We start from the raw sequence: 17,502 nt of genomic DNA on the forward strand, positions 1-17,502 counted from the left end.
ATCCTTGATTTTCGTGAATTCTGATATTCATGAAATTTTGGTTACTACTAGCATAGTATAAGGAAAGGATAGTAAGCCAGTGTAGTCCTTTTTTCGATTTTGTTGATGTTGAGCGCCATCTAGTTGTATTCACGTTTAACTCGAATTTTACTGTCAAAAATTGGTCCGTAAAGTGGAGCCCTCTGAAAAATTTGGTGTTATTTTGAAGAACTAAAATATTTGAAATAGAGTGGTCAGAAGATTTCTATATTCTGAATTTTTTCTGCTCTGTAATAAGCATTTACGCCAGTGGCGTGTATTTGTGATAACTTAATAATAACATAAAAATTGTTGGCAATGTCATGCGACCCCTTTTCAACCACGCCACTGAATGAATTATCGTATTATTTCTGCGCCATCTATAGCTCATGATTCAGCGCTATTTATTATCGAGTTACTTCTCCAAATCCAACTACAGTAGCGACCCCTGGTGACTATTTCCTTGCCGTCAAACGGCGGTTGGCTTACTATCCTTTCCTTATACTATACCAAAAATGTACGAGGTGTTCATCAGAAGATCATGAACTTGGACAAATCACATTAATCAAAACTCAAGATTTTCAATTTAGCCCAGGCAAATTAGTGCTCTAGCCCAAAAACTTGCTCAAGGGCTGCAAATCGCATCCTACATAAAATTTGGCTCCCTTCCTCTTTAAGGAATATTGAATTTAGAGTCTAATGCAGGGCCCCCGCAAGGGTCATCAACGCCCGCGTGCCGAAAATATTTTGGCGCCCCTTAAAGGGGGGAAGTGGAGAAAAACGTCGCAGGATAATCGGCAAAAAATGTTTCAGTTTTCGTTTGGAATTTATTTGTAGAAGGGTTAAAAAAACTATCAGCAACCTTTTTTGGATGCCTTAAGAACTTTATGCTGTCAGTTGTTGCATAATACATTTTCTAAATTTTTCATTATTTTATTCAAGCATTCGATTAAAACCGCATTTTATTTTAAATTTGTAATGAAACTGCAGAGTTTTCAAAACCTGAGCTTTATTCTTCTTTAATCTATTCATAAATATATAAACCAAACAATAAACGAATAACAAATAAAATATTCAATTAAAGGATAAAATTAAATGGATGTTTTTCTAGATTTGGCTGCTGCGAATTCTTTTATTATATCATCAAAATCAATTTTATCGAGTATCTCTTGCTCTATAGCTAAGATGGCCAATCCAGATAATCTTTCTTGTGACATAGTAGACCTCAAATATTTTTTAATTATTTTTAATTTAGAGAATGATCTCTCACCAGAAGCAACAGACACAGGTAAAGTCAGAAGGATTCTTAAGGCAATACTAAGATTCGGTAGAGAAGAAGTTAGATTATTTTCAAAAATATATTGTAGAATTTCGAGAGGATTTGACGCTTCAGGTAATGAAAACAATCTTAGGGCTTTTATCTCGTTGAATAAATCATTTTCTTCCACGTCAGCCTCCTTCTTTTCCTGATCAGTAAGCTTTTGTTGAAGAGCATGACAGCATTTTAATAGATTTTCGTCATTTAATTTAAGAATATCACAAATAAAACCAAAAACGTTATCGTATTCAGATATCATATCGAACCTACTATTTAAAGAACTTAGCGTTAGATTTTTCAAAAAGAAATTAATTTTGAAAGCGATTTTTGGATCTTGAGGTGCCTCATCCGTGTGTTCATAATCGAACAATTTTGGTTTATACTTTCGTCTTACACTATATAATGGAGGAAAACTTTGCTCTATCTCAAGAGCAGCCGCTAGTTTTCCAGCTTCAGAAAGTTTTTCCTCAAAAACATTATCATCTCTATAATTTTTAAAATGATCAACTAAATTCTTTAAATAGTTTTGGCACACTTTAATGTCAATCGCTACACTCTGCATCATTTTGCTTACAATATTAATTTGGAATAAAACATCATACCAAATTATTACACTACAAATAAATTTGAAAGTTTGAATATTTGATAAAAGAGAATTTGCTTTATGTCTAGTTTCTATGGTGAAAGTATCATTTTCAGCTAATTCTAAAAGGCTATCACATATTTGAATTAAATGAAATTTTAGTGGTTTTATAACATCAATCCTACTTGACCATCTAGTATCACTTAGGGGTTTTAGATGTAACTGAGGAACATGCTTTTTTATAACATCCCATCTTTTTGTGGATGAGGAGAAAAATGTTTTAGTTCTTGTACAATATTAAAAAAATTCAGTGTTTCATTTGAAACCTTAGCAGCATCATTTACAGTTAAATTTAAGCTGTGTGCAGCACATGGCACAAAAAAAGCCCTAGAATTAGCATCGAGTATGCGTTTTTGTAAACCAATATGTTTTCCGCGCATATTCGCCCCATTATCATACCCTTGACCTCTCATGTATTTAATATCTAAATTTAAATTTTCCAAAAATCCCATAACAAAATTGAATAGCCCTTCCCCTGTGGAGTCGAATATTGGACTAAACGCTATAAAACTTTCTTGTATTTGAACCATTTTAGAACTGTCATTTAGAACAACATAACGCAAAACGAGGCTTATTTGCTCTGTATGGCTTGCATCTGGTGTACAATCTAAAATTATTGAATAATATTTGGAACTTCGAACCATATCCAAAATATTATTTTTTACTTTAGAAGCCATCAATTCAATAATTTCATTTTGTATCTGGTAGCCTAAATAATGGGTCATCAAGAATTTGTTTGTGAGTTTTGCACTCGACTAATGTGCTCTCTCTTCACAGGATCAAAAGATGAAATCATTTCGACAGTTTTGAGGAAGTTCCCATTATCATTTTCAAAAAGTTTTTTAGAAGAACCTTGAAAAGCTAGACACTGCCTGGATAAACATTTAACAATTGAAACAATTCTTCCTAGAACGTCATGCCAATATTTTTTTTCAGTTTCTAAAACCCGTAAGTGATGATCGTTCACCGTTGTGGACAATTTTAACATTTTTTTTAAATTCATCCATTTATTCATGTGAACTTTATGTGCAATTGATGTTTCATGTCTTGTAATGGCTGAGGATAAATGTTGCCAATCAGAAAAACTAGTAGAATTTTTTGCGTCTTGACCTCAACCCCTAAACGTTTCGAAACAAAATAACTATTCTTTGGATAGGTTTCTGCTGTTATAGCATAGCAAGCTATAGCAAGATTTTGGTAGTTTCAGAAATTCTCTGTAACCTGTAGTATTTTTCCTACAGATGGTGGCGAAAGTTTCAGTAATTCCCCTGGCTAAAAGCTATTGCTTCGGTATTTATGATTGTTTATGTGTACCATATGCGTTTTAGTGATGATCGAAGAAATGGTGCCCGCCGTCCGGTGCAGGTGGTCCATAAAAAAATCCCGTACCGACAAAGGGATGATTATTTATGATTTGTTTACTCGAAAAGAATCGTATAATTGCAATCTGTGGCCGAGGTTATTTTATGGGGATTGCGACGTTCGGGAACTTGTTTGGATGTGTAAAAGATGTCCTTGCACGTTCAAAGTTGTTGAAAAAATAAAAAAAAATTTTGGTCTTTCGGTTTTTCATGTGGTCTATAAGAGATTTTGGCGCCCCTATAGAGTGGCGCCCGCGTGCGGTGCACGCGTTGAACGCGCGGTTGCGGGGGCCCTGGTCTAATGACGTTAAGAACATTGGAATTGGTTCAGCCGTTCAGCCTCAAATGCCTTTCAAAGATTTTTACAATCTCAGCTTCAAATTCTAAAGCCTGCAGGTCGAAAAGGACTGCACCGATTGAATAATGTAATAGAGACAGACTTGTATGAAATTCATTTGTGAATCAGACGTTTCTTGAAATTTGAAATTCCTCTCTCCAGTGTCCAACTATGAAAGTTGGACAATAGAATAACCTTATGGAGGAACCCTTCTGGTCTCACTCAGGCAAAGAAATTTGTGGTGCTTTCACTGACCTATACCAGGAAGCTCTTGAAGCTACCATGAGTTGAGCTTCGGGTAATGGTGAGACTGCTGACAGGACACACTTACCAGCAGATGAGATTTGAAGGCTCTATGGAAAGGAGGTAGAAACAGTGTGCAAATGTATATGTTGTTGACTGGCCTAAGAACTTTTCATATAAGAAAGTGAGTCCTGGATACTCACGAAGTAACAGCCAAGGCTCCATTGGATATCGTCACTTTGTTAACAGTATCGATGACCTCCTAGAGTGTACGAATAGGTAGGGTAAGAACAAAAGATCAGTTTTCCAGAAGGTTAACAGAGCCATAACGACCCCGATTCAAATGAATACTCTGATTTGTTGTTGACTAGTGACCTTAGGAGCCAACTAGATACAGACACGACCAGACAGCAGACTTCATTTTTTTTGCGCTAACTCTTTCGATAAGTCAGATCATGATGTTTTGAAGACGGAATTTTAGTTACAAGTTCCCTTAGTATCGAAATCGCACAGTGCGCATTTCAAGCAAAGTATGCAAGGTGTCTCTAAAGAAAGTTTAAGTATAATTGATTAGCTTTTACTACGTGAACGAAACGAGTCGAAAGGAACGCGTGGAAATTTATTCGCTATGGAGCGTTTTTTGAGAGCGGATAGCGCATTGAGCATGAGCAAATTTTACAGAAATTGTAATTCTGAGACTATAGAGCGAAGAAATTTCTCAAATATTCGAATCAAACCCGGGAGTCCAAGATTATTGAGAACGAAAGAGAACGTTGAAAGGGTTAATAGGTCTGTCCGTGATGATCCCTACCGGTACATTAGGAAGTCGAAATGCTTGGAACGGGCATAGGTCATCGCTAAACTGCATTTTCAAAGTTGCACCCCTATAAAATTCAATTGATGCAATAATTGTGTAACGTTACAATTGCCCATGAGACTCTAAAGACTAATTTCTAGGGGTGGTTTGGCTTATTCGGCAACAAAACTCCTACCCAGGTTTTTACAAATTTAATAAAATTAAAATATACAAATAAAACTGTATATAATTTAATGATTTTTCAATCAGCCATTTGATTGAAAAATCATCAAATTTTCTATCTCTCTCTTAAAATATACAAAGATAAATAATATTGAAAAAAAATCGGTTTTTAATGAATTACTGTGCTATAAGGATTGAACCTCTTCTGTAGATTATTTTCAGCCTTCCTTCATTCCAACTTATACATATATCTCAAGGAAGTACTTCTTGATATTTTTCAATCCCAAGAGAGGTTTCTGTTGTTCCAATCCCACATGACGTGCTTTGGGAGAATGAATAACGATATCAGAATATGTTAACCTGAATTTGAAACTCCTTCTCGAATTTCAAACCCAGAAATTATAAAGAAATCATAAAATAAAGTAAATAAACCTGAGAAGGGGTTTTGTTGAAATTATTTGATACAAAAAGAATTCTACCAAACCTGAAATACGTTTCAACAAGATAGATGACTCTGAAAAAACTATTGTTTCAAAATTAATCAATTCGTCCTGTGAGATTATTACCTGTTGAATGCAAATACTCATGTCAACACTTACCGAGAATCCCGACACAATTCTCGCCGATAAATTAAATTCTTAATCTCAAATTAAACTAGTAATAGCTGAAATCTAAAACAAGTTACGTATCTTTCCTGGAGTCTCGATAATTATAGGAAATCTTTCAGAAAATTCTCTCTGTTTCCTTCTCTAGATACGCGCATCCGCATCCCGACCAATGGCATACGATGAATTGACAAATTACCGCGTCTTTGAAAATTCCAGTAGCGAAACATGAATTGAGGGGAGCAAAATCGTTGCAATTGCAAGTCCAAAGGTTAGAATTTGCAAACCAAGCAATTGAGCGCTCCAAAATGTTTATCAACATCTCGATTAAACTCATTTTACCTTAATCGCTACGTAAATACATAGAACGCTACTAGATTGCAACCATTTCGAAACCCGAGCATCAGGAACCCCTTCATTCACCAAAGGTGAGCGAATGGACTGCAATGTCAACGCTAGGAATTATTGTCCCTTAATTAACTCGGCATTTCAGGGCGAATAATGGAATTGAGTTCAGACCTGTCTACAACTACAACATATGTTCAACACTTGCACCGACAACGAGAAGATTAAAGATTTTCACATCTGTTCCCGAAACCGTCGAAAAAGTACCTGCAACGACCCAAGTGACCAGCGACCCTAAGAATCGATTAGACAATTTATCATCTTCTTCACACATTTTTAGGGGGTTGGAAATAAATTGAATAAGTATTTCTATTCCGTTCTTTTATTTCCTTATTTGTTCTTGGCCGTGAACTACTAGTTAGTCACAATACAGGGTGTCCCGGGAAGAATGCGACAAACGGATACCATGAAATAAGGTCATCATGGAGGACCCGTATCAAGAGGTTTCAATCGCCTAAGTGTCTTCGTTTGGGATATACAGGGTGATGTTCATCTTATGAGTGAAATTTCACAGTTCAATAACTCTTTAACTAATCGATCGAATAATTTCAAATTTTGAAGTTTTGTCACCCTTTCCTATCGCCTTCCTTCAATATTTCTGAATTCGAGTAAATCAGATCCGGACTAGGAAAATTTCAGACTTTTTCTATTTTCGTGAATATTGGATCACCCTGTACGTGAACATTATGATTTTTGTCCGTTTTCGCATTGACAAAGAATTAATTCATAATAAAAATTCTAAATCTCTGCTTGGCACGGTCATACAGGGTGAACATTGAACATTCCATTAAGAGTGAATTTATATTTCAAAAGCAAAGACGAATATTTCTATAGAAAAGGCATTGAAAATTTAAAGGAGCATTGCAATACATATATCATCCCTCTATATTGATGAATGAAGTCGAATTTTTGAGAAAAAATGTGATTTTACTAGTAAAGTCCGGGACTTAAATTTTGAAACACCCTCGTACTTTGATTGCTTATTCTTCCAAAGATATTGCATTATATACAAATAAGATAATCAGTACCGTATCTAAGGCGTGGCAAGGGTGGCACTTGCCACGGGCGCAAGATCTGCAAGGGCGCCCAAAAATATCAAAATTATTGAAGCACCAGACAGAATAATTCGAAAAATCACTACTCGGTTTTCGAGATACAGGGTGTTTCTTGTATAGTCATACTTTTTAGTGATGCTTATATTTATTAGTTTATGGAATCTTTATTAATCTTCGCTACAGAATTGGTTGATAAGTACCAAAAGTTATAATTAATTCATTTATCAATGCTTACTTACCTACTGGATTTTAATAATAATTTAGATTTTCCTGAGAATAACCAGAGAGCTGTTTGAATTTTTTTTTCTCGAAATCGATAGCAGTAGTCTTCGCTGAAGAGTTGGTGAATAAGTACCAAAATGTATAATTGATTTATTTATTTCGGCTACACAACTGGATCATTATAATAATTTGGATTTTCCTGAGAATTACTATAGAGAGCTGTTTGAATTTTTTTCTGGAACTTGATTGCAGATACGACAAAACTACAACAAACCAAAAAGTGTTTTACTAGACCAGAGTTTTTTTTTCATATTTTTCTAAAGTACCAGTGCTCCACCAAAAAAATAGTTCTGGAGGAAAGAAGCAGGTACCCTTCCAGAAAAAATAGATCTATGCCAATTCAAGTTGAATATCTTGTGAGGGGAAGGTGGTATGAGAAAAAAAAAATTGAACTTACACACTGGTATCTCAAAACCAAAGCGTTTGCGGATTCATGTTATAGGACTTCTTTCTTAAAATGATCCGAGAAATCTGTCATTTTTATTTGTACACATTATAGGAACACCGTTTAGATATAATCAATTCAAAACTGATATCTGCACAATCAAATTGCAATTTGAATGAATAACAATAAATTGTATAACACGGCCCAGAAAATTTTTCGATGCGAATTATTTGGTTCAGTACTTTGATAACTACAGTATTGAAATTTTGTGACGAAAATGAAACAAAAAACCGGAACCAACGAATAAGTGATTACGAATGCAAAAATCACAGATGACAAATGAGGGGCGACGCCGACAAAGCGAATAGATAAGGGAAAATAATAAACCTCGGGCATAGATGTGCTCGTAGTGCAGAAACAGTACTCATCTTGAAAGCAGAATTTGCGTACTAAGCATAAAATAATCACAACATATACGACTTAAGTTATGAACAAAAAAAATGCTATAAGAAAATATAATCGATGAAAAAAAAACTTCGAAAATGGGGGGCGCTGTCTAATATATTGCCACAGGCGCAATAGTACCTAGATACGGCTCTGAAGATAATTTGTCAGTGGAGGTTATCGCATAATTTTTCGAAAATATTCGGGAATCCCCAATCCAATAGCATTTTTTGAAGACAACAATTTAAATATCTCTTCCTTCAAACATTGATAATCACTTAATGTGTTATTCTCTTGCAGTACACTTCGTTCATTCTAACCATGTCACCCGATGAATATTCGCAAATGAAAAATTCTCACATAGAGAGAAAAAAACGGACGTATTTCGAAATTTCCATAATTTGTTGCGTTTTATCACTATTTTGTCTACAAATATATTCGTTTTATTATCTTTATGATATTGACAATAAGTTGAATAACGATAACATTTTAAAAAACATTGCACAACCTTCGGAACAATCTAATATTATATCGAATAAACGAATGAAAAGGACTGTAAATGGTGAGTCATTAATTTTTTTTATTTCGATATAATCCTTCGAATTTTTCATTTTTCCAGCATGTTGCAAAGATGGGTATCCGGGATTGCCTGGATATCCGGGTATGAAGGGTGAACCGGGATTGCCTGGACTTCCGGGTCGCGATGGTGAGTAAAATATTCACCATAGAGTGAGTATACTTCTCCTTCGATATTATGTTATGAATTGAAATGAATAGGTATAAATTTTCTCAAGAAACTAAACTTATTTTTAGCTAGGAAGCATATATATTCACGGTTTTATAACCTTTTTAACCTTTCTTCGGCCATCATGTGCACCCAAGGAGAATCGAGATTAATCAGAAAAGACGACCTGATGCCATTCCACATTCCAATGTTGACGTTATCTGCACCACTGTAATCGTTGCCAGCGTTGCTCATCCGTCAGAGGTAACACAAGATGGGGTCGACGGTCGATAATGCTGCAGTCCAAGAGACCTTATCCGGCGGTAAACCGTTACAGGATGGCTTTGTTCTCCTAAACACCAGCCAAAGATCGAATTGTCGTAAATCGATGTCTAATGGCCATAAGTCTAAGTCATTGATCTAGAACTTCATTTGTGCCCCTTCGACGTTCGGTGCCTAGTCTTCTTCGATTTTGGGTATTATCAAACCACGCTTGACAACATCTCATAACAGTAGTTGGATTTCTGTTCGTACGGTTAGCGATTTCTCGAATTGACAAACCCGCCTCCCATAGACCAATAATTCGACCTCTCTCAAATTCACTTAGCTGGAAATAAATTCCGTGTACACGTGCTCTAGGCATTTTAAAAACAACTAAACATCGACTTCGGATTTCCTCGAACAGCGGGTTTGTTGTAAAATTTAAAAAACTTGCAAAAAACGACTACGGTATTTAAGTAACAAAAATTGTTCACATGAAAAAACCTACACGATTTTTTTCTCCAAATTCAATCATTTACTTCTTGCTATACTATCTATATTTTACCAAAAAAATTTAATATTTAGACAGCTACTTCTGGGTGTTGCAGTTTCTTTGTAAGTTAGTTAATAGATGCATAGATGTGCTTCTCAGAAAACAAATATGACGTTCCACTAACTAGTGAAAGTAGAATTGAGTTGTTTTTAATCAATAATTAGCAATATAATAAAACAAAGTAGGTACCACAGAACAACTCAGTAACTCACGTGGAGAACCTTATCTGTCACCACTAACCTTACTACGAGAAGATTAAATCAATAAATCTTCAGTAAATCACTCCAAAAATCACATTCATACCGCAGAATCCACTAGGATAATCTTATTTGAGGACAGAATGATCATCAGTGCCTCGAAATATCGCTATGAAATTAGACAGCAAGCTGTCCGGAAAATAAGCGCTCAAATATCATGGGTATCAGTTTCGACGATAAGCAATTAATTCTTGCCCTCATTGCAGAGGACAACTCCATCTACTGAAAATTTTCAAAATACGAAAAAGAAAGTACAAAGCTTTCTTATAGTTTTCAATAACATACATATAAGTTAAGTCAGAATGACTTCTATATTCTTTTCCAAAAACGAATTCAGGGCCGGCGCGAGCAATTTATACGCCTGAAGCAAAGAATTTTTTGACGCCCCTGATTCTCACATTCATAAGACACTGCGTATGATCGATGAAAAATTACCTATCACACCACAAGATACAAAGGGCGGTAGGACGTGCAAAGCTTCGAAAACTAAATGGGATTAAAAACATATGTTCCGTTGAAAACATTTAAAATTTATCAGTAACTAGTTTCGAATACAGAATCGAAGGAATTTTTCATATGTTGAATGTGTAAACAACTTTCCCGTAATTTGAAGTGTTGTTTTTTGTATTTATGAAATACATTCCATCCCTCATTCAATTAGGGTAATAGGCAATGCTGCTTATATTGGTTGGGTTGCCACGTGTTATTTATTGAACAGGCGGTTTAGTAAATACGGTTTGGAGATTTTTATTGCAGGGAATGTTGATAAACGCAGCAAAGCGGACCAACCTCATGTAGTTTTTAAGAATCAAGACTATATTTTTTCAGAAATATGGAAGGGCGACCAAATAATAATAAGTTTATTCATTATAAATTACAAAAATCTTCTATAATATAATGTATCTGTAAAGATAATAAATAAACCAAGAAAGAAGTCACTAAAGGTCAGACCTGTACGTGACATAAATACTGGGCTAAATTGCCGCCCTTCGAAAAGAGGCGCCTGAAACAGTCGCTTCACTGTTTCACCCCTAACGCCGGCCCTGGACAAATGTTTATGCTTATTATATCAGTAACAAATTTTCACCATAACAACTTATTTACTTGAATCACAAAAATAAGATTACTTTCATTTAAATCATTTAATATAATTTTGCAGGCCTTCCTGGTATGATTGGAGATATCACTTGAAGAATGCTAGGGAAAATGCTGGGATAACAAGCTACATAAGAGGAAATAAATTATTCGTGGATGGGACCGCCTACACCGTGGAATCATTGAGAGAGGAGAAAGAAGAAGAAACTGTTGAGAACCAAAACCACAGTGCACCCGCAACACCAAACACCAGGACCCGAAATTTGGAATCTGACAGTGAAATCGAGAAGGAGACACAAATTAGAACACAAACAAAAAAAACAGGCATCCATCAGCAAATAGAAAAAGTGCAATCATCAACGAACCAAAATTTACCTAAAAAACCACTAAAACCGAATCCGACTCCAGGACAAGCATCTACAGAAAAACTACGACTTCGCTCAACAAACAGAAAATAACTTCACAAACTTATTACAACAACAAGATTACTTTTCATATTGTTGACTTTTTAATAATGAATCAGTATATAAGAGATTACGAGTATAAACATCATAATGCCTTGAGGTTTGAAACGATAGAAGAATATAATGAACATATTTCACATAATGGACATAATTTCAGAATCCTACATCAGAACATAAGAAGTATATCTAAAAATTTAGATACTCTCAAGGCATATTTATCGGAAACTATTAATGAATTTTCAATATTAATTTTGACAGAAACACGGCAAATTCCCAATGTTGATTTATTTCATATAGAGGGGTACAACATAACATACAATGAAGGAGATGTAAACAAATGTGATGGTGTATTGATGTACACATCGACAAGCCTAAAATGCAACTTTGAAATAGTTCGTATAGATAAATGCAAAGCAATAGAGGTAAAATTCAAAGTAGATAATGATTATGTGTGTATAACTGCTGTATACAGGTCTCCTAACTCTGACTCGAGGCAATTTGTTGTGGGTCTGAGGGAATATTTGAAAACAGCTCAAAAATATAATGCAAACCATCATATCATTGCAGGTGACTTAAATTTAAACATATTGGTTGAGGATGAAATTGTTTTCGACTATCTGAATACAATGTACGAATCAAATTTTCATTCATTGATAAATTGCCCTACTAGATTACAGAGTAACACATGCTTGGACCATATATTTTATAAAAACTCAAAAAACGAGATGTCTGTGTCGTCTGCGGTGCTGGAGATGGATGTGACAGACCACTCTTCTACACTGATGGAGTTGCCACTGAAACATATGAGTACCCAAGCAAATTCAATTAATACAAAAACTATTGTCCAATATGATAAATTGAGAAATGAGTTGAAAAATCATGATTGGACCCTGTTTTATTCATTACAGGATGTCGAGGCATGGACAGATTATATCTTATCACTTTTAAAAAATACAACTCAAAACTGCTCTAAATCATTTAAAATAAAACATAACGAAATTAAAAGAAAAAACTGGATAACAAAAGGTTTAATCAAGAGTATAAATCACAGAAACGAGCTTTTCCAACAGTATAAAGTGAACAAAAATGATGACATCCTAAAAAAAGAATATTTGAGATACCGAAATACAGTTAATATATTGATAAAAAATGCTAAAACCTCATATTATAAAAAACAAATTGACCTTAGTAAAGGTGATAGTAAAATAATTTGGAATACTGTGAAGGAATTATCAGCTGCCAAAAAACAGAATACTGTAAATCGGATACAATACGAAAATAGAACAATCACTGATAGAGTTGAAATAGCTAACTTATTCAATGAACATTTTACAATGCTAGGGAAGAAATTTGCTGATAAAATTAAGGCACCGGCAATTCCACCACTGAAGGGAGTTCGGACACAGTCATCAATATTTCTTTCACCTGTAACAGAAAATGAATTAATCTCTACTATAAATAATTTAAAAGACAAAAAAGCTCCCGGATTTGATGGAATAAGGGCAGAGTTACTAAAAGAAATCAGAAACGAAATTTCACAACCCCTCACGTTTTTGATTAATAAAATAATTGAATGTGGAGAGTGGCCTGAAACACTCAAACTTGGTATAATAAAGCCACTATTCAAGAGTGGAAAAAATGACGAAATCCTCAACTACCGACCCATTACTCTAATCAGTAACATTGCAAAAGTATTTGAAAAACTTTTAAAGGCCAGAATAGTCAGTTACATCGATAAAAATAAACTTCTATCTGAAAAACAATTTGGATTCATTGAAGGAAAATCCACCAATGACGCGATTTGTTCACTGACATCCAAAATATATAATAGCCTGGATAGGAAGAAACATTCTCTAGCTGTTTTTTTGGATCTCGCAAAGGCCTTCGACACTGTTGACCATATACAGCTTTTGAGGGATTTGCGGGATATAGGATTCAGGGGAAACGTACTTAAATTATTTGAAAACTACCTGGGTAACAGAAAGCAACGTGTAGCAATCGAAGATGTCCTTAGTGAAGAAAAAACAGTACAATATGGGGTGCCACAGGGGACAGTATTGGGACCGGTATTATTTGTCATTTACATGAATAACATACTCACCTCTCAGACCAATGGAGAAATCATTAGTTTTGCGGATGACACGGCAATATTCTATGAAGACACATCCTGGAAAAACCTGAAAAAGAAAGTCGAATGTGATATGAGTCAAATCATAGATCGTTTCAAGCAAAAAAAATTAACACTAAACTTTGAAAAAACTTCGTTTTTACCTTTTTCTTGCTACTCATCTCATCTCCCCGATTTCAATCACCTGGAAATAAAAAATGCTGATGAAATTATTCAATTGAAGTCCTCAGAATTTGTCAAATATCTAGGTGTACATATTGACAGACACATTAGATGGGATGTCCACATAAAGAAAACTGTAGGTACTTTGAGAAGCATCATTTTTAAATTTCTATATTTCAAAGATATATTGAATACTCACCAAATGAAAATCCTGTACCATGCATTGGTCGAGTCTAGATTATCGTATGGAATCCTAGGTTGGGGAGGTGTTGCCAGCAGTTACTTATCTCATCTGGATATTTTACAGAAAAAATTCCTGAAGATTTGTTTCAATAAATCTCGAACGTATTCATCGACCTTGCTTTATTCTGAGAGTAAAATATTAGACCTCAGACAAATCTACTTCCTACGTGTAGCGATAGATCAATTCAAAAACAAAAGTAGCCTAAAGAATATTGACCACAACTACAGTACCAGGGCAAAAAAAGAAAACATGGTGCGCACGGAATATTCATCCAAAACTATTGGGCAGAGAGGATATACTTATCTTAGCACACGAATATTCAACAACATCCCTAGGAAAATCAAGGACTCAACATCAGTAATATCATTCAGAAAACATACAAAACAGTACCTTCATGAAACAGATAGAGAAATAATACATAATCTCATAGACACGAATAAAGTTCCATATAGTGCTTATCACTGAAAACAGCACACTAATGACATTATCCCAAAATTTTAATAAGTTGTTCACACAGTATTAGTATCATTGTCATCATATTGTCTCATTTAAGCAGTATACATTGTTGAAATATTTGTTAAATTTTATTATGTAAAAAAAACACTTTACAACCACGCGCTGGCTTTTTAGCCTTAGTGGTTCATTTGTTTATTTCAAAATTGATTTATTTGTGGAATTCATAATAATGTTATTGCTATATTGTGTATATATATTTACATATAGATTGTACTTTATGCAGAATCTACGTTGTTATTAATATTGTTATTTTTGTAATATTGTTGTAGTATTCTACTTGTTACTATTGCACCTGTTGTGCATGGTTTATTGTACCTTTGTCTTTGGAAATAAACATTATTATTATTATTATTATTATATATTATTAAAAGGGCGAACCAGGTCCAATGAGACCTATGGGACCTACAGGGGATAAATGCCCAGAATCAAGTCATGGTATGTATCTTTAAAAATAATACTAGTGCTCCATTTTGTTTTACGGTTTTCGTAATGAACAAATTGGAGAGAAAATTAAAAATGTAAAAGAGGTTTTACGACCAAAACCCATTGATACATATTCTTTACGATGAATCTACTCTGTTTGTGGGTGAATCAAAACATGATGAATAATACATATGTATAAAGGGTGTAAGGCGAATGTCCCAATTATCGACACAATAGTGTGCTAGTGAGAATGAAAAAAAATTTTTAATACAAAGACAATTTTTATGTAACCATGAGTTATATGCATAAACGCTGTTATTTCATTATCGATGGATATTTTGAAGCGAAATTTTAGGGTCGGATAGTACTCGATACGATCTTCAAAATTAGTTATCGCAACATCCCTCATCCCTATTCGGAATCAAGGGGTTGTGCACACCCATTTTAGGGGGTTAAAGTTACGGGGATGAAAAATGCAGAAAAGTTGATCCTTCTCGAATCAGAAATTCACGGGTCCAAGCGATTTTCCACATTTTCATTTTGAAGTGTTAAATTTTCGTTAGATCACTGTATAATGGTACTATCATTCTGAAGAATTTACATCTTCTGCTATCGAAAGTTTTAAACAGAAAACCTGGATGCGTGCAGACCTTTTTGGGCCTCAAATTACCGATAAAGTTATCCCATAACTTAAAACAGATCTGATGTTGCAGATCGCGCTCTCGTGTAATATACAATTTTTTTTAGACTTTCAACAGTTTTTTTGCCAAGAGATAGAGAATAACTCGATAACCACTCAATTTTGGATACGAAACATGCACAAAATGAACAAAGAATTAAAAAACACATCTGAATATGGAATAAAATACAATGTGGTCCATTCGAAAGGAGCAACTAAATCTGACTTTCTCGCTGAAATTACATTTGACTTACTCAATCGAGGGTAGATCAACTTTTACATTTTTTTGAAAGCTGAAATATAAGGGTTCACTTTAGAAAGGTTTTATACCATCTTAAGGTACGCTTTCCTTGGACAGTTTTCGTCTACCGCCACGTTTCGACGACTTTATCTAACCAATCGCAATTCTAGCAATCCCGTAGTTGGGCGGAGCTACGCAATTGCTGGAATTGCGATTGGTTAGATAAAGTCGTCGAAACGTGGCGGTCGACGGAAACTGTACTAGGAAAACGTTCTTTTTAAAATGATTGATCTTAAGTATCCATAATTTTTGTTTTGAAATTTTCTATGATCATTTGAGTATTACCCGGAAAAACTTCATGGAACTTGGCTTACAACTTATGTACAACAATTTCTTGTTTCATTAGTTCCCTAAAAACGTATTAATGTTATCATGTTCTTTACAGAATCGTACAAAAAGTCAAATGAAAATGGTAAATAAGTGATTTAACGTTGTAACTAGTGCGAAGAAATACCTTACGTTTGAAAATTTTCAATTCTCCCAAGGCTGGTTTTGAAAATGAAGAATATATGCGGATACCTATTTTATACTGTTACGGATTGTGTGTTAGGGATGCCTCAGCAGCACGAAGGAACTACGCAGGTCGTTTTCCTAACTGTCGTTTGCCTCATAGGAGCAGGTTTGCTAAGAAACACCGTCGAGAATCAGGGTCAGCGAAATCAAAGTGATTCTGGTAAAAGAACAAATTTAAGCTTCTTCTTCTTCTTTCTCTTTTCTTAACACGTAGTCTTGTTTCTTCTACTATTCAGTCTCTTGGGAAGCAGATGTCCAGCTTTCGTGCCATCTCTTGGGAGGTCGGCCGGGGGGTCTCTTTGAATTCGGTATGCCATCCTTTGTCCATCTTGCCCATCGATGTTACATCATTCTGTCGACGTGGTCTCTCCAATATCGTCATCTAGCTCTTGTGAATCTTACTATGTCTTGAATTTTCAGATCTTTAGATAGCTTCGCTCCTTATTTAATAGTTCTCAATATTTTCATCTCTGCTGCCCTCATCGTATTTTTCGTTTTTGTTGTGTCCGCTCGAGTTTCTACTGCATATGTAAGTATAGGTCTTACTGTTTTGTATATACGTACTTTACTATCGGTGGACATGTATTTGTTTTTCCATATAAGGTCCTTCAGATAGCCGGAGACTCTTGAGGCTTTATTCACTTGGGTACGTACTTCTTGTTGTAAGTTTTTGGAGCTTGTGATCTCGACTCCTAAGTATGTACATCGCATATGCTGCCGAATGGGATTGTCGTTTACAGCTAATTTATATCTAGTAGGCTCTTTTGCTATGACCATGGATTCTGTTTTGTCCAAAGATATCTGCATATTGAGGCTTTCGGCTGTTGTCTGGAAACAATAAAGCAATCACTGCAAGTCGTCCTCGTTATCTGCCATCAGGATAGCATCATCAGCATAAAGTCATATCTTTATGGATCTTTGTCCCATTCTGTACAGAGGTTTTTGATATTCAATAGATTTTTCAATCATTTATCTGAAGATGAAAATTGCGCCTACCTGTTCGTTCTGAAACCTTGTTGTTCTTCACTTATTACTATTCTCTTTGAAATTTTTTTTGTAAGGATTTTGGTGATTAGCTTGCTTGCGGTGTTTAGCAATGATATCATT

At 34.9% G+C, this 17,502-nt stretch overlaps 1 protein-coding gene across 2 annotated transcripts; it reads left to right on the top strand.

The window, feature by feature from the left end:
* Positions 1 to 8,336: 8,336 nt before the first annotated feature.
* Positions 8,337 to 11,055, top strand: LOC123681437. 2 transcript variants are annotated; one of them, XM_045619773.1, is made up of 3 exons: positions 8,337 to 8,637; positions 8,695 to 8,781; positions 8,889 to 9,315. In XM_045619773.1, the coding sequence occupies exons 1-3, from the start codon at positions 8,397 to 8,399 to the stop codon at positions 9,032 to 9,034; spliced, it is 474 nt and encodes a 157-aa protein (XP_045475729.1). In that variant the 5' UTR covers positions 8,337 to 8,396; the 3' UTR covers positions 9,035 to 9,315. The 2 variants fall into 2 exon arrangements, 1 of the variants encoding a protein (XP_045475729.1); XR_006747693.1 differs by lacking the exon at positions 8,889 to 9,315 and adding an exon at positions 11,030 to 11,055 and having other exon boundaries at positions 8,338 to 8,637.
* Positions 11,056 to 17,502: the final 6,447 nt, after the last annotated feature.

This window comes from Harmonia axyridis, chromosome 1 (assembly GCF_914767665.1).
Source record: "Harmonia axyridis chromosome 1, icHarAxyr1.1, whole genome shotgun sequence".
Lineage (NCBI taxonomy): Eukaryota > Metazoa > Arthropoda > Insecta > Coleoptera > Coccinellidae > Harmonia > Harmonia axyridis.

Bases quoted from the DNA above. Each gene is read 5' to 3' on its own strand.
- LOC123681437 (XM_045619773.1), top strand. From the start codon at position 8,397: ATGTCACCCGATGAATATTCGCAAATGAAAAATTCTCACATAGAGAGA. The intron at 8,638-8,694 runs GTGAGTCATTAA...TCATTTTTCCAG, and splicing joins AATGAAAAGGACTGTAAATG to CATGTTGCAAAGATGGGTAT. The intron at 8,782-8,888 runs GTGAGTAAAATA...ACTTATTTTTAG, and splicing joins TGGACTTCCGGGTCGCGATG to CTAGGAAGCATATATATTCA.